Source organism: Syngnathus scovelli, chromosome 3 (genome assembly GCF_024217435.2).
Source record: "Syngnathus scovelli strain Florida chromosome 3, RoL_Ssco_1.2, whole genome shotgun sequence".
NCBI lineage: Eukaryota > Metazoa > Chordata > Actinopteri > Syngnathiformes > Syngnathidae > Syngnathus > Syngnathus scovelli.
The window spans coordinates 24,437,536-24,459,386 of record NC_090849.1 but is presented as its reverse complement, the minus strand read 5'-3'; the positions used below and the strand labels follow the sequence as shown (position 1 = coordinate 24,459,386).

Sequence of the window (21,851 nt, the reverse complement as noted above, 5' to 3'; positions counted from 1 at the left end):
ATCTTGGTTGCAGACAGACTCCTCAAGTCTCCTCATTTTTTTTGCTCTTTTTTCAAATTTGGTTTTCTCGCCTCTGTTAGCCCCACAGCTCCCTCCTCGGACTCACCGGCGCTGACTGTAGGTTCATTCACCTTGTGCCAAAGGAAAGCGGGGCTGGAAGGTGCAGGCCAGACAAACACTGACTTATGTCATTCCTCTTGCGGTCAGCGTTCAACCTGGTTCCCTCCTTTTTTTTCCCCCCTCCTCAAAACAGCTGCATTTTTTCTCTTTGGGGCGTATTAAAGAAAAAACGATATTTAATGTTCCCATTAAAAACTTCCTCTCACTGACCCCATCCACCTTTTGTGAGTTCATGTCTAGCTGGATGACATCGTACACTTGTTTGCCGATTGGGCTAAAACATTATTACGCCCAGATTTGATCAATGACATTTTTTTTTCCTCACAAATCAGAATTAATCATGTTATTTTTTTTCAAACTACTGACCAATTCAAATGGCTCACTGTCTTGGATAATGCAACAATATTGACATGCTGTAATTTTTATATTTCTTTTCCTGAAAAGTGATAGAAGGTTTCCGCCCGTCGCCAGCGCTTCTGTCTTTCGGCACATGCAGACACAAACAATAATCAGGATGGAGCCACCGCTTCATATACGATAGCGGCGGCAACCTATAGAAAGCAGCATGTGATTAGACACCACTCGCCCCCTCCCAAGCCCGCCAGGTGTTCCAGTAAGATGGCAGCAAGCCCTTTTATGCCATTATAATTTTCTCGCTATCACGTCTTTTTTTTCTTCTGCTTCTCAACCAATGCTCCGCTTCCGTAATGGGGTCTGTCGGCTAACCTTCACCATGGGGCCTTCGCTTAGGCGGAAGCTTTTTCTTTTCTCATGGAACGCGGGCCCTATAGAGGCGAGCCCACACTGGGTGTTTTTTTTTACATGACAGGACCCCTGCCACTTCTCTCTCGGCAGGGTTCAGGTGATTAGGGGCCCCGGTCTATTGGCATGGCCTCAGCCGCGTTAGTTGGAACAATCTGTTTGTCGTCAGAGCTAAGTAATAACTAATCTTGCATTACATTAGCCTGAGTGCGGAGCCTAAGCGATAAAAAAAAAAAAAAAAAGTGTGTGGGGGGCATTTAAATGGCTTCTTAATTAGCTTACTTTAATGAGGAGCTTATCAGTCATTTACTGTTGATTTCTTTCAAACTATTCAGCCACCGGTGCTTGGATGTGCTGTTTGGCAGATTAAGAGGTGTCAAATCAATCGAAAAACATGTAACATTGCCGCCATCTATATATCGCTGTGAGCTGTGCTGCTACATTTCGTCCGTGTTTAAAAAGTCCAAATAAGCTGCTGAGAAGTCATTTAACGGGGTTGCTCAGGCGATGAGGTGGAGATGAGCTGTGAAATCCAATTTGCTAATGAGCTCGATGCGGTGCGAAATGTTGAAGGCAACAACGTGGCCGCTCGCCCTTTGCGGCTCGGGTCGCTCTCACTTTAGTCATTAAGCTCCGAGCTGCAGTGCGCTGAATGGCTGATGCTCTTCATCATCTCAGATGTGGTAAATGAGACGTCAGGCTTTTGCAAAGATAATGACTTGAGTCTCCGCCGGTGGCAGATGAGACGGCGGCCAGAGCTTCTCGTCTAATTATACCTTGTGTACCTTTCTCAAATGAGCAGATAAGCAAATTGGCTTGCTTCTTCCTTCCACCGTGAGCTCAAATTGCCTAGTTAGGAAATGTCAAGCCAAGCGCTTGCTGAGGAAATCACACGTTCTGCTTTTGCTAAGAGGATTGACACATTCACATTATTCCCAATTCCGCTTTCGAGAGAAAAACCTACAACCACAGCCTGAAGAAAGTTCTGTTTGGAGAAAACTGAAACATGAAAATAAAATTAGCAGCTCAAGGCAGGGCGAGACCATTTCAGGAATTTTGAAAATGAACTTGAAAGTGCACTGGCAGCCGGTGGAGGGAGGACACAAATCAGAGTTATGTGCTCCGCTTAAGAGGCACATTTTGGAGCCAACTGGAGACGTTTGCATTACAGTAATCTAGCAAAGATTAAAAAAAAAAGAAAGAAAAATATACCCTTTTTCCAACAAAATGAGTTTCAACTTCCAAGTTGTTCAACATTTTTCCGCATAGGAACTCATTGAATTTGTTCCTGACTCAAATGACCTGCATTGTCCAACCTTTCCTAACTTTTGGATGCTTCTCACGAGATTTGCTACCATTTCGCGGGATATCGTCGACAATTGTATTGTTTTTGTGACATAGGTTGGGAACGATCAGAGCGGGAACGGAAACTAAATCGTGATCCTTAGACTGTCATCAAATGGTAATCACCTTCACGCAATCCACAGTTGGCTTCCATTCAGATTCAAACGCGGCGTTTGTTACCAAACACGGGCCGTGAAAGGCGGTGCCAGGGTATTGTGATGCATTCCTGGCGCACATTTCTCTACCTTCATCATTCGCAACCACTTCCGAGCCGCCGAGCAGTTTTAAGTCCTCCTAAATAAAAGCTCCCGTCCGTCTCGGCTTAGCGTTCGTTGATGTTTGTGCGGGTTTCAGTGGCAGATGTCACAGTCTGCTTTTCAAGCGAGCGGATTTATTTGGAATCCCGGTGTGTTTGACACCGCAGAGGTCGCCGCTTGGACATGACACCAATCAATGGGATTAATTTGATGGAGATCCGACGTATAATCTGATGAAGGACGAAAGAGATGCGGAAGGGATTAGGACGGTGGTCATGACCAAACATTGAATTCAGTGGCATGAATGTATGGATATTTTTGTGGAAAAAGTGGAGCGTTACATATAGCCAACAAGAATAGCGCCTGATATTAGAATTATAGAATTATAACTCCAGCTGTTGTCATTTAGGTAATGAGTCATACGTGGGAAGCCATCTGTGACTCCTCTTCTGTATTTACACTTAGCCTTTGTATCACCTTTCTCCACAGGGTGTCCTCAATCCCAGCCCCGAGTTGTGTACCCAAGGATGCCCAAAATCATGTCCGTGGATAATTAAAAGGAGGAGACAAGGGGATTAATTTAAAATCCCCGCCAGTCTTTCCATAAACCTGCCACGGCGTCTCCTGCTGCGCCCGGGGGGGGTTCCTAATGCCGCCCTGCCGTTCATTTGCTCACTTCAATCTCCGCCGTTGTCCGAGAACAATGACATTGCGGATTAGGCAGCGCGTCCCCGGCGCTCTGCTGGATGCTTGGTCCTCGGCCATGGGCACAGTGCACGGCTCCATGTGAACCACGCTGGCTTGGGCGCTGGCCCGTGTCTCCCTCCGCACAGCTTGCAAAGTGACCTTACACATGACCGGATGTGTCCTTTACTTGTGCTTTGTCCTCAGTCAGCAGATTGTTTTGTATTGGAATGAAACACTCGGTTGTCAGAATCCAATAAAAATCCAGATGAAATTGATAATAGGTTCTTGGAAAGCGTGGTGCAGGAATGCCACAACAATGAACTTGTTTCAAATCAGGTCAAAACAATACATGGTTGCAATCAAAGCGTCCTGCCTGCAGTGTGCTATGATGGAATCAAGATAGTTCACTCAGTCCTTTGTTTGCAGGAGATTATTGGATGCCATTGGAGAGCTTGGTACTTAGCACTCAAGTAAAAAAAAAAAATCTTTTACCATTTTTATACTACTGGTACAAATGACAAATTATACGTAGAAAATGAGCTCTGAATCGTGAAAAATGGCTGTCATGTTAAATAGTGTTACCCTACAGAAACTATTGTAGTAAGTACAAAAAATATGGACTCTCAAATGAACATTCTGCACGACCATAGTTTCTGAGAAGCTCCTATGAATGTCTGTTTCTCTGATAGCTTCCTCATGTCATGTCAGTTTTGATAGTGAGCGGCGTGGCGTGTCTTTTAAAATCAGATGAAAGATGGCTTGTGACCTCTGGAATTCAAGCCTGCCCTGTGCATGCCCCATCTTGTCATCAGCCTTTTACACCTCTGCTTATAGCTGCCATTAACCTCTCATTCCAAACACTCATTCAGCCACGTGCATCCTCTTGGACCTGCAGGGCGGACGACTTGCTTGTATTTATTTACTCTTGACTTTTGAAGAGTATTGTCATCTACACCCCCATCCCGGAAACAATTCTACAAGGAAATGAACACCCGATTTTTTTTTTTCAACGTGGCGCAAAATGATTCAATCAGCGTTCTGTCATTAGTCTTATTATTAGCAACCTCCTTTATCTACAGATCTGACGCTACTGCCTTACATCTCAGTAAATATAGTCTCCATCAGGGATGGCACTCTGAAGTTAAAAATAAAGCTCATGTTAAATAACTGGCATTAAGTTCTCCATTTAACGGCTCTCTGGGTTCTTGTCCATCTCGCAAGCCTGGCCAGAGAGCTGTCATTTTCTTTCCTCTCCACATCTGCCTTCTCCATTCACAGCGCCTGTGCGGGTATCGTGCCATCTCGCTTGTCCGACTGTATCTCCTCTTCGGTCGTGGACTTCAGAGCCACTATGCTTTGCTTAAACCCCCAAAACCTCCCCCAACTTCCCCCACCGGTGCCTGCATACAAGTCAGGCCGTAAATTGTGGAAACGTGCTGGTGTTAAAAGCTTGTTGAAGTGAGCGCCTTGTCTCTGTGGAGAGAACCCTGAGCCCTTCCTGCATAGAAATGGGGCATTTAGTAAGGAATCCCATAAAGCACATTCCTCGTAAAGTGGGACCGTGTGGTTATTTTTCCCCTCTCCTTGGCCTCATTAAAAATCTAATCCATGTTCAAGGTGCCCCATATTACTTCATGGAGGCAGTGTCGATGTGTCAAATCATATTTGATGGCTCTCATTAAAAACGACTCAACCCAAACATTTTCTTTAGTAATATGTTCTGTGGAGCCCAATGAGTCGAAATACAGTGTTCTGATGAAAGTTTCCTTTGTGGAATATGAATTCAACAGGCGAAATCGAACTGTTTTGATCCACCTGAAGGGGCGGCCATTTTGACACTTACTGTCGACTGAAGATGACATCACAGTTGCCATATCGTGAGTCGCAACCAATCACGGAGAAACTGAGCTGTGATTGGTTGTGACTCACCATATGGCAACTGTGATGTCATTTTCAGTCGACAGCGAGTGTAGAATGAAATGGATAAAAACGGCTCCATTTTGCTGTATATTCCACAAACGCAAGATTAATCAGAATGCCGTGTTTCGGCTAGTAAGGAAAAAGAAAAATATTATAAAGAAAATGTTTGAGTTGACTTCCCTTTTGACTATCTAATCAGGCGGTATGTAGTCATCTGGTAAATCTAGTCTCAGCTTGTCTGCGTTAATTTTGTGGACAGCCAGGTTTCTGAGTTCAGACTTTATTTTCCTTTCATGAAGCAGCAGCAGCAGCCACCAACCCCCCCAACCACCCCCCCCCCCACTCTGCAATATGTTGCTTACATTTCTATCCTATAATTTGGAGCCCAGTCAAGGCAGTCTTCCTACCAAACCAACTAACCAAACATTCACGTCTCTATTTCGGTGTCACGGTAAGTAAGAAGTCAATGAAGTTTTTTTTTTTTTTTAATATGTTGACAAGCCATCCATGCAGCCCACTCAGTCTGAGCAGCAGGAAAAGCCTCTGGCAAGAAGCACTTTGCAATGTGGACGTCTACTTTACAGCCATCTGACCTGTGCCATTTTTTTTTTCTCTCTCTCTTTCAGCTGCCTTTCTGGGAGACATCGCTCTGGATGAGGAAGACCTGAAGTCATTTAAAGTGGATCGAATTATAGATTTGGCCTCCAGAACTGTCCAGATTGTTAATCGCACAAACACAGGTAAATAGAACGCAAACCAAAACTGCTCTGCCGGTTCCTATGACTGCTTTCGGTGGATTTAAAAATAGTGAATCGGTTTCTCGGGTGATTCATTGCAGAGTCTAATGAAAATTGTCAATGGTGGTTTTGAAGTTTTAAACCCACAAACGTCATTCCAGATGGATGTGCAGGAGTCATTTGTTAGGTAAATCGTGTTGCTAAATGGAAAACTGGTGTTTAGACAACAGCTGGGAGACTCACAATTCTATAAGCTATCAGTAGCGCGTGTTCCAACAAGCGCGTTCATGTTGTGGCTGCCTTGTGAAGCTTTTATGTGTTCCCTCCTGGGTGGAATATGGGAGTTGAAAAAGAAAAAAAAAAGTGCTGATGCAGGTTTGGGAATACCTTTAAAACAGCAGGATGGGACTTGATTGACATTTTGTATTATTACAGAACCAAACAAGGATTGCTGTGACTCTTATTCAAGCAAATTGTAATTTTTTTTCTTGAAAAGCTTCCAGGTCACAACATTCAAGCGGATTGTAGGATCCAATGTTACAAATTTCTTGTTCAGCAAGATGGAGCAAAACTGCAATGTTTTTGCTGACATTTGGATGTTTTTTTAAAACATATCAGGTTCAAGTTGGCATATAATGCGAATAATGCTATATGTATATAATGCTAGTAATGCTATATGTAAGTGCAAAACATAAAAAAAAATCTGATTCAATTAGCACATCATGCTAATCATGCTATATGTGTATAATGATAATAATGCTATATGTAAGTGCAAAACATTAAAAAAAAAATAGATTTAGGCTTTATGTTTTTGTTCCCATCTGTTTCAATATTGCTTTGTGTCTCTTCAGGGTCTCCGAATAGCCAAAACAGACAAAGCTCTCACCGTAGGAAACGGGCCGCCACGTCCAGACCGGAGCGTGTTTGGCCTGAAGGTGTCATTCCATATGTCATCAGTGGTAATTTCAGCGGTAAGATCAGCCTTTTGACCCAAATCATCTGGCTTGTTTTGAATGTGCTACAGATGTGATGAAAGGGAACGGACAGAAGCATCTTGTCGATAAGCAACTGTCTCTTCCCATCCAGGCAGCCAACGAGCGATATTCCGCCAAGCCATGCGCCACTGGGAGAAGCACACCTGTGTGACCTTCAATGAGAGGACGCTGGAGGAGAGCTACATTGTCTTCACCTACCGACCGTGCGGGTGAGTCGACGGGGTTGGTCCGTGGCTCCGCCCCAAGCCGCTGGGTCTTCTTCAGTCCCGGCTAATGATTGAACGCCTATGTGCTTTTCCCCGCTCCCCGCTCGGCAGTCTTTTCACCATTGTTCCTCTGTTCCCGGTCTCTGTGTGAGCTGTTATTTCAGGACCTCGGAGAGACGGCCCATTCAGTGGCTTCCCTTCCCTTGCCCTACCTCTTCATCACGGCGCATCGGTCACCGCGCGCGCTCTTGTGTCCCGCATGTTGCACACGGCTGCACCCGGCAGGGAGACTTCCGCAGCCTCCGCTCGGCTCCGTTTTATTGACCTTCACAGTGCCCACTCAGCGTTTTCCTTTTAAACCCAACGGGAAGTTTGTTGTTGCCAAGAAACTATTCACAAGCTCATTGAATAGGGGCCTTTTATTTTAGGACTACAGTAGTACCTTGATTTATTCATTTCCAGGTTGCGGGATGTTGGTTGCTGTTTTGTTGTTTTCTTTGTGTTGCGAGTCGAAATTTGAAGCACGAGCAAAACTCGGATGACATTTTTTTTTTTTTTTTAATGAAGCAGAAATGGTATTTATATATGCTACATACGTATATGTATATATTATTATGTATTCATTTTTTTTTTTTTATTGTTTTGTAAAGGCACACAAACACACCACATTTAAAACACCACTTCAGAAAGCGGACGCAGTTCATCTGACACAATTTGTTTCCAGTCAACCACCGCTGGCCATTTTTAGCTGGGTAACCTGCCCGGCCGGCCGGCCCGCCGTGTGCAACAGGGATGGCATTATCCACGCGGGCGGCAGCGGTTAGCAGCGGGAATGCCTGACTCTGGTGGCGCATATTGAGCAGGCCCCCCTCTGTCCTTTGCAAAGTTCAAGGCGTGTCTCAGGAGAGCCTGGCTGGCTGGCTGGCTGGCTGGCCTTGTGCTAATTAGAGAGCGGCGTCTGGCTCGCGGGGCCGCCGTGCGTGCGCGCGCGCGCCCGTCCTCCAGTCACCCTTACCGAACCTTCTTAATGTCACGCCGAAAGGGAACCCAAATGAATGAATGTCAAAGCTCTCTATATTTCTCCCTGATTAAGTCGAGGTAAAGGTTATGATCGATTTAATATCTCCTTTTTGATTGCTTTCATTTGGAAGGTTGCCAAGTCCGGAGCCGTTTTTTTGGTACGGTGCTAACACCGCCCGTGTGCGATCGGCAGGTGCTGCTCCTACGTGGGCCGGCGCGGAGGAGGCCCCCAGGCTATATCCATTGGAAAGAACTGCGACAAGTTTGGTATCGTGGTGCACGAGCTGGGCCACGTGATCGGCTTTTGGCACGAACACACGCGGCCCGATCGAGACGAACACGTCAGCATTATCAGAGACAATATTCAGCCAGGTATGTTGCAAGAACATTATGAGATGTCATTGTTTTTCTCTGCTAAAACGCAGACTGTAAGCACAATATAGTTTATTCTTCTCTTGACTGTGGAAAACAAAAACAATCATTATCTTCACCTTACTAGTTTTGTTTCTTTTTATGATGAGGCAGGTGTACCTAATGTTGTGGCCGGTTTCTTTTGCCTGTTCTCAGGTCAGGAGTACAACTTTTTGAAAATGGAGCCCGGGGAGGTGGATTCCTTAGGAGAGGTCTACGATTTCGACAGTATCATGCACTATGCCCGGAATACATTCTCCAGGTAGGAGCCAAACCAGGCTGCACTCGGTTCCTTCCGCCTAACGCAAAAACTCGTCTTTGGTCAAGTCGCGCCGTGCCCTCGGCAACCCGTCATCTTGTTTCCCATCGGTGCGCATCGTCTTTTATGGCTGCCTGTCTGTAAATTCATCGACGTCTGCAATTTTTAAGATTGAACGCAGCCACACACTAAAAAATAATATCCACCGCGAAGATATCAAGTTTGTGTGGATTATTTTCCCAGTGCCTTTGAATTAGCATAGAAAGCTTTTTTGAAAAAGGGTGGGTGCTTTGTTTTTAGAGATGAAAAGTTCCCCTCTCCTCACGTTGCCATTTGATTCTTTATCTTTATTCCGAGAACCAAATCAATGTGTTTTATTTTTCCTTCTTCTTTATGGTCTGACCTTAGGCCGAAAGCAGAAAAGTCGATAACCCTTCGTGCGCAGTTGTAGCCCTGCCGCCCGCGTTGCTGACATTGCTGTCATTATTGGGCGACGCATTTGACATTTGAAAAACAATCAAGCGTTTCCATATCGTGCCCGAAAAGCTGCCCGAGCGGAGTGAAGTCAAAGTTTTGCTAGCTATATATTAGCCGCTTACCACAGCTTGTTCAAATTAAGGCCGCTCGTCCGCTTTACTGCCGCCAGCTCATAAAGCAACAACGGCAAGCGTGGCCTGGCTTTATCGCGGCAAAATGTCGACGCGCCATTTTCGGGGCTACGTGCAGTCGCTCGTAAAAATCGCTCTTCCACCTCGTTATACGCTGAAAGGCTTTTTGAAGAGGGTTTTAATGATCGCTAACAGAATGCGGGGGCCCGAGACTCATTTTCCAGGTGTTTTAACACCCGTGCCTATTTCATTCAAGTGATAAGGGATGGAAAAGGGGACGTTGGCAAACATAACAAAAAATTGCCATGCCACTCAAGATTTGGCCGACTAAATAACCATCTGTAGGAAGAAGATGAGTCACATCTGGCTGCTTGGTCAGAAAAGTAGACGTCTCCACGAACAGCTGAACTTGAATTGGGGTTTATCACTTGAAATAACGACAGGTGTGCGTTTACTTTCCCTCTCTCATCAACTGCGTTTGAAAAGTCACATAAATGGTGGCTCCAAGTTTTGACACGATGGTCCTTTGAACAGGGGTGTGTAGACTTTTTCTTTCCTCTGTGCCTCTCTTGCCTAGCCAAAGAGGAAACAGGCCTGCAGCTGCAGTCAACAGTTATTTCAAAGCCCGCGGGCTTCTACCTAAAGCAAAGAGCCTTTGACACGCTGCAGCCAGAGCGGCTGTAATTTGATATCCGCTCACACACGCACGACTCGAAATAACTAAACAAGAGAGCCTGGACTATCATCACTACCGACCGGACCGGCCGGGTCTGATATGAGAACCAGCTGTTAGCCACTCTTTTGTCCTCCAAGAGCCACAATGTCTCTCCAGTTCCTTGTGTTAGTCTCCCGGCGTACGCGGCGGCCGCTCTCCAATCAGCTGCTCTGCTCTGCTCTGCTCTTTGCAAGATTCCAGGAAGCAGAGAGAGAATCTTTGTCTAAACAAACAGTGCGCTGCCGCGGCTGGATGCCCGCCAACGCTCAGAGCTGCCCGTCTCTCCGTGTGTATAGGTCAAGAATGCGCTCCACTTAGTATAGATGTGAAAGTCGCTGTTGTGGCATTTGTTTTCACGGTCTAGACTTCATAAAAGAAAACAATTATATATATACAGACATCCTTTATTATACACCAGACACCCTTTTGTATCATTAGATTGAGTTACCCTGTAAATATGTCAGCATGTCAAATTTCCAAATCAATTACTTTAATTGTCCAAATTACTTCTCATTAAAAGCATTTAAGAAAAAAAAAAAAAAAAACTTTTTTTTTTTTTTAATTGCAGTCTTTATAATTGCAGTGAAGTAGACAGTAAAAGTGTTTAGAGCGTTTTGGCTTTTGGCCTGCCTGCCTGCCTGCCCTGTGACTGCTGAGTCGCCAGCCACCATGGCGTCCTGTCTGTGTGTCAGATTGGCCGCTCACTCCTCTCCAGACTGGACGCAAAGCACGACGGCCAAAATATCCTGCTCGCGGTCCGCAAAGCGACGTGTGAAGCCAAGGAGCGTGCCCACACTTTTGGACTGTCTGTGCCGCAGAGCAGCTAATAAATGAAACCGTTAGACCGCAAGCAAGTTCAAAGCAAATCCAAGTTTGTAACATTACGACACGCGCTTTCCAGAAAACTAATTTTATCATCGCAATTTAGGATATATTAAGCAGTAATGAGCTCCACTTTTTTATTTATAGAGCAATTAAAAAACAACCGCGGCTGAAACGTAGTGCTGCAAAGTGCTGCACACAAATGAAGTTAAACAGTCAAATCATTCATTATTCATTCATTAACAATACATTTATTAATTAACCAGCTTTTTTTAAAAAAAATATTTGTATTTTTGCCAATTTTTGCAGATACATTTTGCTCCTCCCCATAAATTGCCCAAGGTGGGAAAAAAAAAAAAAAAGACAACTGAGGGACCTTTTTTTGAGCTGAAGAAAACCTTCTGCAGCTGATGAGTCGCTAAGACCTTCTTCACTCTATCTGTCACACTGGGTCAAGATGTGGATTTAACTTCACCATTTCCAAAGTTGTGTGGCAATTTTCGACACAATGGCCCTCAAGCATGTTAGGCTGATAATCTCCCTTGACCTGCTTTCACTTGAGCACTGATTCTGGCCTCATTTGCGGATTTGTGTTGATCGCTAAAGACATGAGAGGAAAGGCTGCCACGGCTCAGGAATGTTTCACACAGTTCTATTTGAAGACTGTTAGCTTTTCACAAGTCATTCCAAGCGCATTTCTCTGCGTGCTGATTGGCTGATTCACCTGTGCCAGTATCTGTCCGTGTTAATCCTATATGAGCTTGTTGTACGCCAAATCACCGTGGGAAACGGGGCTGACCGTTGTTTGCGAGATTTCACGGTTCCTCTTCATGTCTTGCTGTCTTCTTAAGACAAGTACAGCTCCGTGCCACGGTTAAGATGAAGTTCGTTACTCCAAAATGTTTTTTTCCGATCAAGCCGTGAAGCGCTGCCAACTCAAATAGAGACCTGCCAGCGTACCCTTTGTCTCCTCTTTCTTTTTTTCTTTCTTTCTTTCTTTTTTTTTTTTTCTTCTTTTTTTTTTTCTTTTTCCCCCTCCACTGAACCAGCATACGGGCTTGTGGAGGCTCAAAGAGAGACAAGCAAGCAGGAACAGTCCAAACTGTTAGCTCAGGCTGCAGTGTTTGCACATGCCTGGCATTGATAGGCATGTCACCATGGGAACGACCAGGGAACCAGCCCGCTGCTCGCCAATACTCCAAGAAAAATAGAGATGAGAAACGAGCAAAGTGTCAAGTGAGACAGCAGTGAGAAAAGACTCTTTTGAGACTCACTGTTCTCTCCTGGCCTTTTGGAAAGCCAAATATTCTGCATCTGACCTTTTGGAAACCTTTTCTGTCATTTTAGACTTCTAAATATGACGTATGGCTACCGCTGCTATAAAGAGGTCGAGCACAATGTCAGGTTAATACGCCCGACGGTCCCGTGTGCAATTAAAATGTTTTATATGAGGAAAGTCCCTCAGCGCTTTGCATTCTGACACACTTTCGGTGTGCGCAATGAATGGATTATGGGTGTGGTCGTTCGTGCATGTTGATTCAGGTTAATAATGAGTTCTGATGTGTAAGCCAGGAATGTGATTACTGGTCGCTTTGTCATGAACAAATGAGTGAGGTGAGAAAAATGCTGGGGCGTGCTTGGCTAAAATGTTTATATTTATTTAAAATGTATCAAAAAATATATATATTTAATGTAATATAATAACAAAATATATATTATATATAATATTTTTTATATAATAAATATTTGTATAAAATGTATTACTTTAATTTTGTTATTTTGTGTTTCAGCAAATACAGTTGTGCCCAGTTTTTTTAGATACTACACGAGAAGCAGCAGTTTGGTAAAAAAAAAAAAAAAAAAAAATCTTAAAAAAAAGAGACGATTTTTGCTTTTACATGCTAATGGGTAATGGGAAACACCACCACTAGTAGCATCTACGCAGTGGTGTTCTTTGAATGGCTGAACATAAATGGTGCAGCAACACATGTACACGAGAAGAACCATACGCTCTGTCACATCTGGAGCTTGCATTAGAAGAAAAGCAAAAAAAAAAAAGAGTGCAAACAGAGAATAAAAATCTCAGTTGGATTAAAACAATCAAAGTAATATGCATGACAATCTATTATTGTTCATATTTACATTGCTTTAAAGACACGGATAGAATAGTGGAGTCGGTCGGGGTCACCGGGTTCGCGCAACCATTTGCTAGTGGTTAAGTACTCTCACGTTGGAACCGGATTAAAACCGAGCAGGCTTTGAGCATATTATATGCAGCGCGCATTGTTCTGAGTCCATTTTTGTTTTCATCCGGAATCCCAAATTTGGTTGGAACAGGCTCTCAAGGGTCATGTGGTACTCACGTCCGTCTCCCTCTCTGTGCACGACAGGGGCATCTTCCTGGACACCATCCTGCCGCGCTACGATGTGAATGGTGTGCGACCACCCATTGGCCAGAGAACCAGACTTAGCAAAGGGGATATCGCACAGGCACGCAAACTCTACAAATGCTCCAGTAAGACTAAAACGGCAGATCCTGTCTGCTCTGGATTTTTTTTTTTTTTTTTCCTCTCCCCTTGTCTATTTTTGCACATGCGTGAGAGATCTGCAGTTGTCCTGCGGTGCTTTCCCTCCATGCATCTCCTACTGGGTGGGAATAGCCAATGGTCGACTTTTTGATGTGGTGCGGCTGCTCGGCTACAGCATCCCGAGGAGTGTAAACATTACTCGGCAACAGGAAGTCGTCGCAGATACACGGCGGTCAAGAGAGGACAATGTCTACGCAGCCAGCAGGCTTACATAAGCCTTACATGGCCGGCCCGCTGCCTTTGTTTACGCTGCGCGGCGTAAACACAATCGATAACGTTGGCGTCGGTACATTGGGAACAGACCCGCGCTGACGAGATTGGATGTCATGCAGTTAATTATAGGTCAGGTCAGGATGGCTGAGTTGTCAAACACGATGGCGATGGCTGGCCCGCAAAGTCGAACCAGCTGCTGAGGCTGCTTGTGCCGAACCTCCACATATACATCTGCGTTTGCGCGACGTCATCTCCCTCAATGACCGTCTTGGAGGAAGACACCCCCTTATGATGTGGCAGCGGTGATGTCTTCCCGGAAACCGACTAAAACCTTCCATGGCCACGGATCTCTCTTTCTCGGAAATTGATGTCATCCCCCCTTTTCGTATTCTAACTCACGACTCATCATTCCTAGTTGTTCTACTTGGAGGAAAAACGTAAACAATTGAGGAGATGTTTTTGTTATCTCTTGCTAAGTTAAAATAACAAGCGGGCAGGCAAACCAGGGAACTCAAATCTTGGCTCGGTAATTTGATCTCATTAAACACGTCTTGAGCCTTCCCTTTTTGTCTTGTGGCGCCAGCATTAACGTGGAGTCTTTCCATATTTAATTGTGCCATCACGTACATAATGTATCACATCCTCTACAGGGCTTGAGTTATTTATAGAGGATCGGCTTTATTTTCAGAGGATGCGTCGAGAGAACGTCTCATCATATGGACCTAGGCAACAAAATAACTCCAAATGAAATAATGAAAAAAAAAAAACTTTCAAATGAAATGAACTTACAGTTAATGTGGTGAAAATGCCATTCATTTTTATATACCAATATCAAACAGGAGCTTTTATTTCCAATGCATTTATTTTGGTTTCTCCTTCCTGATTGTGAAACGGTCATCTGAACATTTTTCCTACATAAATGTGTGAATGAGACAAACGTCAGTGCCTTTCCATTTAATCGCGTATGCTTCCCGTGCAGGTGTCGGCCTGTCGAGCTGTTTCCACCTGGCACCGGTTGGGCACGGCTCGGGTCTTAACGCACGGCTCCTTGTGTGTTTGTCTCTGTCGACAGAATGCGGGGACAGTCTGCAGGACAGCAACGGCAATTTTTCCTCTCCGGGTTTCCCCAACGGATACTCGGCTTACATGCACTGCATCTGGAGAATATCCGTCACGCCGGGAGAAAAGGTGAGCCGGCGGTGACGGCCAAACGGGCCAAAACAAACACAGCTCTCTTTTCTGAGATTGAATCACCGTGTGACCTTTGTCCCATTTCGTGTCAATAATCACCCCTCTTGTTTTTTTTCCCCCCAAAGATCATTCTGAACTTCACTTCCATGGATCTATACAGAAGTCACCTGTGCTGGTATGACCATGTGGAAATCCGGGACGGATATTGGAGGAAGGCGCCTCTCAAAGGTCATTTTTAGTCATTTCAACTGCTCAATGACTCAAAGGCATTTTTTTTTTCCCTTTCATGGGAGTGATTGCTATAAAAATGTGTTGACATGACTCTCCTCCGACTCATTTGGCAACGCATCCCAAATAAATTCCCTCCAAGCATTTTCTTTCCATTGTCGGAGTTCACTTTCTACGTTTACTATACGTCCCACACTAATGGGAACCGGGCCTCGGAATGGTTTGGATTTGTTTTGACTCATTGTGCAAAAGACAAAAACAAAGTGTCTGAGTACAGTTTGTATCAATAGTGATCGTAAAATATAAACGCAGGATCTTAGCCTTCCCAAATATTAACCCTAACCCCCCCCCCCCCCCGATCTGTGATCCAGGTCGATTCTGCGGCGACAAGCTACCCGAGTCAATCATCTCCACCGACAGCCGGTTGTGGATCGAATTCCGCAGCAGCAGCAACTGGGTGGGCAAAGGTTTCTCTGCCGTTTATGAGGGTAAGCGCCAAATGGCCGCCACCTCCCCGCGCCTGGGCGATGTCGCTCAAGTGAGCCAGCTCGCACATTGGCCTCCAAGCTGCGCTAATATCCTCCTCCTTTTTTGGCACCCACACTGCTGATGTGTCAGCCACTTTAATCAGATTTTGGCCAGCCCTCAGAATCGGCTCTATTGTTTCCAGGCCGTGCAGAAGCTTGGGTGTGTGTTAGTCACAGAGTGTGCATTTTGGCTAATCCGCATTGCGAAAATCCGATCAGCGTGTACACTTTTTCTTGTCTTAATCATTTTGCTATTAAGTGTCTTTGAATTGTTTTCTTCCTCTCACGTGCAGCCGTGTGTGGTGGGGAGGTGAAGAAGGACAGCGGGCAGATCCAGTCCCCCAACTACCCCGATGACTACAGACCCAACAAAGCATGCGTATGGAAGGTTACCGTGGCTCAGGGCTACCACGTAGGCCTCACCTTCCAGTCCTTTGAAGTAAGGCCACGCCACACCCCCGGCCGATTTCGGCCCGACCCGGCCCCGAAAAACAAACCTTCTGTCACGCAGATTGAGAGACATGACAGTTGCGCGTACGACTACCTGGAGGTGCGTGACGGCAACTCGGAGAACAGCCCCCTGCTGGGCCGCTTCTGCGGCTATGACAAACCAGATGACATCAAAACCAGCTCCAACCAGCTGTGGATGAAATTTGTTTCAGATGGCTCTGTCAACAAGGCCGGCTTTGCAGCCAACTTCTTCAAAGGTCAGAGTTGAAAGGTTACGAACGCCGGAGGGAATTTCAGCATGTGTTGAAGAAGTAATGTGTTTGGCGTTAGTGCTCTAAAGCACAGTGGAACCTCAAAGGTCAAACTCGTTTTCCACATTGGAGATATTTGAAGTTGGAGGTTGCGGAATCTTTATTTCCTGTCCGAGCAATATTTTGAATTGAATTTTATCAAGAGGCAAACAAGCAGCACAATATATTCTATTCCCAAATTCCTGTTCTTTTTCAGGCATGGGTTCGTGAATCTTTTTTATGCGTCCAATTTTTTTTTTTTTTCAAAACTCTCCAGATGGCGCTTTTGTGTGTATTCGGGGGGGAGTTGAGTCGAGGACCCTTCAAATAAATACATTTTTGCTGCAGGCAGTTGAAATAAAAATGTTACGTTCGCAGCAGCGCTGAGTACACCAAAATTTGAGTCGTTCATCACAAAATATTTCATTCATGAGAGCAGTAAAACACTCATAAAATACTCTGCTCAACTTTAATCAACCACAGGACAGATGTCCCTTTTTTTTATTAACATTAGCTGTCACAAAAGAAAAAAAAAGAAGCAAAATGATGATGTCATGGAAAAAAAATTAAATCAATCAAACCCTCTTGTTATCATAACAAGTGGTGACAGGCTGACCAAGTGTTTCCAGGCCTTTATTGAGCCAAGACACATTTTACAATCAAAAAGAGAAATACCAAAAAGTCCTGAAATGATGATGATAATGATGAAGTTGTGTGGTGACACTAGTTGTCGTGGAAAAATGTGTTGTTCTTCTGTTTGTCATGGAATGCCTCTGGCAAATATATTCTCCATCCAAACTTTGTAATTGAACCGAGTAATCTCTCTCCCTAAGCTAGCCAGTTGCACTAGCAGTTGAAAACAGAACAAAAATGCTCATGTTTCTTGGAGGGGGTGGAAGATTAGGAATAGAATTTCACTCCATTTCAGTCGAGAAAATCAAGGGCAAGTCACGCAACAGCAGTACGACGTTTGACTTTGGCGGTTATTGCTGCCATTGCGCCACCGGCGTGTGTGTGTGTGTGAACCTTCTTGTCTGGAGTACAGCCCCGTGGAAGCAAGGGGCCCAGCGAAAAGGCTCCCAACATATCTTTGTGTTTCAGAGATGGATGAGTGCTCCAAGCCAGACAACGGTCGCTGCGAGCAACGCTGTGTCAACACGCTGGGCAGCTACAAGTGCGCCTGCGACCCGGGCTACGAGCTGGCTGCCGACAAGCGCAGCTGTGAGGGTATGTGGGATGCTCCTTCCTTAGCCAAACTTGAATTCCGTGCCTCCATTCCGTGTTTACCTTGAACGTCGCTTAACTCTCAACAGCCAAGTTTGGGCGTAGCAGCTGTTGTTGTAGCAAAATGCTACGTTACGTAATTCATCCTGAGCATTCCTAAAAGCACCCATGGCAGGCCAGAGCCTCATTGCTTGAATGGATGTTTTACATCAAAGTTTTTTTTTTGGGTGTGCAGCTGCCTGCGGAGGCTTCATCACCAAGCTGAATGGTTCCATCACCAGCCCCGGTTGGCCCAGAGAATACCCTCCCAACAAGAACTGCATCTGGCAGCTGGTGGCCCCCACGCAGTACCGCATCACTCTGCTCTTTGACGTCTTCGAGACCGAGGGCAGTGACGTGAGTGACCGGGGTTCTTTGTTCTGTTGTTCTTGGCCGACTGGCTGCGATCCTTGCCGCGTATCAAGACGTTGACGCCACCGCCAAAGACGCGGCGGCGACTTCATCCGGCCTCGTATCCGTGCTCAGGTTTGCAAGTACGACTACGTAGAGGTGCGCAGCGGACTGTCGGCAGATTCCAGGCTGCACGGGAAGTTCTGCGGCGCCGAGAAACCCGAAGCCATCACCTCTCAGTACAACAACATGCGCATCGAGTTCAAGTCCGACAACACCGTGTCCAAAAAGGGCTTTAAAGCACAGTTTTTCTCAGGTCTGTTCATTTAACCCACACTTGATTTCTTTGCTGGTCACACGGCCATCAGGGTAGGCCTCGGGGGGCCCAGTTAAGGAATGTTATACCTGCTTGTCTTTTGTGTATACCAACACAGTCGCACTTGCATTTTGGTCGCGATTTTTATGGCCACTAGACAACGTTTGCAGACAGATCCGATGACGTCAAGGGCCAAAATGTGACCCGCGAGCCTTAAGTTTGACACCCACTGGTGGGGGATGGAAATGCCACTCATTGGCCCTGACTGTCTGTCGCCTGTCCTCAGACAAAGACGAGTGCTCCAAGGAGAACGGCGGCTGTCAGCACGAATGCGTCAACACCTTCGGAAGCTACAGCTGCCAGTGCAGGAGCGGCTTTGTGCTGCACGACAACAAGCACGACTGCAAAGAGGGTAAACCGGCAAAAATGTCCGCCTACTCCAGCTGATGATGATGATGATGATTTGGTTCCGGTGCAATTTTTCTCTCACGCTTGTGTCTGCGCTTAACTGGTATTATTATGATTTTTTTTTCTTTAGCCGGCTGCGATCACACAGTGACCAGTGTGAGCGGTACCATCACCAGTCCCAACTGGCCCGATAAATATCCAAGCAAGAAGGCGTGCACTTGGTCGCTCACCACCACGCCCGGCCACCGCATCAAAATAGTAAGCAACGTGTTATTGCCTTTACGAAGGCAAGCTCCTACCTAATAAAATGGCCGATCGTTCCTCCTGCGTCCGTCGTAGGCTTTCAATGAGATCGACATGGAGGCTCACCTGGAGTGCGCTTACGACCACATCGAAATCTACGACGGGAAAGACGGCAAAGCTCAAAGCATCGGTCGCTATTGCGGCACAAAGAAGCCGCAGCCCGTCACGTCCACCGGCAATAAACTCTTCATCCGCTTTTACTCTGACAACTCCGTGCAGAAGAAAGGCTTTGAGGCATCCCACTCTGCAGGTACACACTTAATGGTCTCTTTGCATCCCAAAAAGTTAGTGGAGGAGTTCTCTAGTCAGTCAGTTCAGCAGAATTTTTCCACGCACAGAATGCGGCGGTCGCCTGAAGGCCGAGGTGAAGACCAAGGACCTGTTCTCGCACGCCCAGTTCGGGGACAACAACTACCCCGGGGCTTCCGACTGCCAGTGGGTGATCTCGGCCGAGAAAGGCTACGGCGTGGAGCTCATCTTCCAGACCTTTGAGATCGAGGAGGAGGCGGACTGCGGCTACGACTACATGGAGCTCTTTGACGGGGCTGACACCAAGTCTCCGCGGTTGGGACGTTACTGCGGCTCAGGAGTAAGCAAAATATTTGTCCTTTATCTATGGCAGATTTTCAGCAATTGTGGAATGTATTTCCCTCATCAATTGCCACCATTTGATTAAATCCACAATTCAGCAACAGATCACTTGACCTGGCAGAGCGCTTTGGACAAGGACCAAGTTTCCTTTTGAGCAACTTTAGTACAGTGAAGCTCCATTTATTGCTGGGATATGTTCCAGACACAGCTGTGATTGGTGAAAATTTGCCATATGTTGTCAAAAGAAATATTTTTGAGAATGATTTACCCCTCCTGCACATTTTAAATGCATTTAAATATAAATTGTATTTGTAAAAAAAATAATAATAACTGACATTCAGATAATACAAGATAATACAAAAGTGACTTGAACACTAAATCATTCAAGCAAACAATAAAACAAGTCTGCTAGCTTAATATGATGAAAATCAACTCAAAAAAACATCAAAAGCATTGCTATAAAATGTGCGCTATAGTGCGGGAGGGCCACAAAAGGTCAAACACCATGACTCAGATTCATTTTTAATGTAGGAAAGCAAAAATATTCCCAGGATCGTTCCAAGTGCTCCTCCGGGCTTGGGAGTGTCGCTCGTGACGCTTATGGGTGTGATGTCATCGTCCGGCGCCGGTTGATGTCTTTTGCAATGTTAAGTAATGACCGATTGGCCCAAAGATGGCTAAAACAGTGCTCGGCGGCACTTGAGGTGATCCAACGATACGCCGATGAAGGTTCCTTTTATAAAATAGAAGATTGATTCCCCAAAAGAAATGAATGCAAAGTGAAAGGTAACGTTAAAGACTTTTAGGCAATTTTACACTCTTTAATGTTGATCTGTCCCCCCAGCCACCCGAGGAGATCTACTCGGCCGGCGACTCCATCGTGATCAAGTTCCGTTCTGACGACACCATCAACAAGAAAGGATTCCACGTGCGCTACACCAGCACCAAGTTCCAGGATACGCTGCATTCGCGCAAGTGACGAGTGGGGGCCGCAAGGGGCCGCGCGGCGGGGCAGAGGGCCACCCGGAGGGGCCCCAAAGGGAGGCTCCCGCCTACCGCTCGGAAACCTTCGGCCACCAACGCCAATCAGATGCGACAGAAGAGCCGCAAGAGCGCCACCAAGCGCACCTCAGCTCCCAGGGGCTCCAGCTCCCCCCGCAGACTGTGAGGAGTAAAGCCATTCTGCAGTACACCTTCTTTTTACCTTTTTACGCTTAGGATCGGGCTTTGGCGGACAGCGACGGGAGTGGGGGCGTTTATTGACCTGACCCCTCCTCTCCCTTTCTGGTTCATTCTGATTCTTTTTTTTTTTCTAGTGTTTTTTTTTTTTTTTTTTTTCCTTTTCTTTTTAAAGGTGCCTCCTAACATGGCACAACAAGGAAACCAGTGGATTCTCAGGATCTGTAGGAAATGGCGGGCATCATCCCTGCTCTTGTCACGCCGCACCAGACCATCCTCCTCCTCCTCCCCCTCATCATCATCATCATCACAAAGGACTTGAGCGGAGGTGTGGGCCTTGGCGTGTGCACGGGGAACAACTGCAGCAGCATTCTGTGTAACGGGCGACGTGACGGCCACACTCTCACTTGTTAGCATTAACCCAGGAACATAAGGAAGCAGTTTTCTTATTAAAGGACTAATCAATGAAATGTGGTCCATGGTCTTCTGGTTGGTCATTACTGTACCTCCATGATGTGTAAAGTGTGTATGCGTGCGTGATCTTTCAAAGGGAACATGTGCTTTTTTTTTTTTTTTTTTTTTCTTTCCTCAGCTCAAACCATTTAGCACTTTACAGTGAATTGTTCCAAAATCATTGAGCGTCGATGGATTTTTGTGAAATGCAATGCCAGTTCACTTATTTTTAAATGCATTTTATCTCTCTCTCTCATTCAAAATCAAAATTGTTTTTGTTTTTTTTCTCTCAGTTGCTCCATTTTAGTTCCTCAGGCATACTTGAACATTGTGTGTGCCCTGTGACGTGGGGTAATAAAGATATGACTTATGTGTCTGTGTTTTTACACTTTTCCAGGTGGGAAAAAAAAGGAATTTGCTTTTTTTTTTTTTTTTTTCTTTTTGCTCCAATGAAGTATTTCTCATGAACCAAATGAGCCTGCTTATTTATTGTAGTCATTACATAAATTTATGTAAACGGTGAACACATAACCCTTTAATTGCCTTCTTATGTATAGTCATTGGTCTATGTTGAATATACTGTTCAGCAAGAGTTTACTAGCAACAACAAAAAAATAATAAAACAAAATGCAAATTT

At 45.4% G+C, this 21,851-nt stretch overlaps 1 protein-coding gene across 4 annotated transcripts in view; it reads left to right on the top strand.

The window, feature by feature from the left end:
- bmp1a (bone morphogenetic protein 1a) overlaps nucleotides 1-21,851 on the top strand; it is a 25,164-nt gene extending 3,313 nt beyond the window's left edge. For 3 of the 4 annotated variants that reach the window (XM_049762216.2, XM_049762217.2, XM_049762218.2), the window contains 19 exons: nucleotides 5,717-5,830; nucleotides 6,679-6,798; nucleotides 6,914-7,031; nucleotides 8,242-8,420; nucleotides 8,616-8,721; nucleotides 13,254-13,378; nucleotides 14,737-14,852; nucleotides 14,981-15,083; nucleotides 15,455-15,571; nucleotides 15,904-16,049; nucleotides 16,122-16,317; nucleotides 17,452-17,577; nucleotides 17,810-17,970; nucleotides 18,100-18,280; nucleotides 18,567-18,692; nucleotides 18,819-18,946; nucleotides 19,028-19,241; nucleotides 19,330-19,580; nucleotides 20,427-21,851. In XM_049762216.2, coding sequence (XP_049618173.2) covers nucleotides 5,717-5,830; nucleotides 6,679-6,798; nucleotides 6,914-7,031; nucleotides 8,242-8,420; nucleotides 8,616-8,721; nucleotides 13,254-13,378; nucleotides 14,737-14,852; nucleotides 14,981-15,083; nucleotides 15,455-15,571; nucleotides 15,904-16,049; nucleotides 16,122-16,317; nucleotides 17,452-17,577; nucleotides 17,810-17,970; nucleotides 18,100-18,280; nucleotides 18,567-18,692; nucleotides 18,819-18,946; nucleotides 19,028-19,241; nucleotides 19,330-19,580; nucleotides 20,427-20,561 — 2,762 coding nt within the window. In that variant the 3' untranslated portion in view covers nucleotides 20,562-21,851. Of the gene's footprint in view, nucleotides 1-5,177; nucleotides 5,542-5,716; nucleotides 5,831-6,678; nucleotides 6,799-6,913; nucleotides 7,032-8,241; nucleotides 8,421-8,615; nucleotides 8,722-13,253; nucleotides 13,379-14,736; nucleotides 14,853-14,980; nucleotides 15,084-15,454; nucleotides 15,572-15,903; nucleotides 16,050-16,121; nucleotides 16,318-17,451; nucleotides 17,578-17,809; nucleotides 17,971-18,099; nucleotides 18,281-18,566; nucleotides 18,693-18,818; nucleotides 18,947-19,027; nucleotides 19,242-19,329; nucleotides 19,581-20,426 lie in introns of those variants that run through there. The other variant, XM_049762219.2, reaches the window with a different exon arrangement.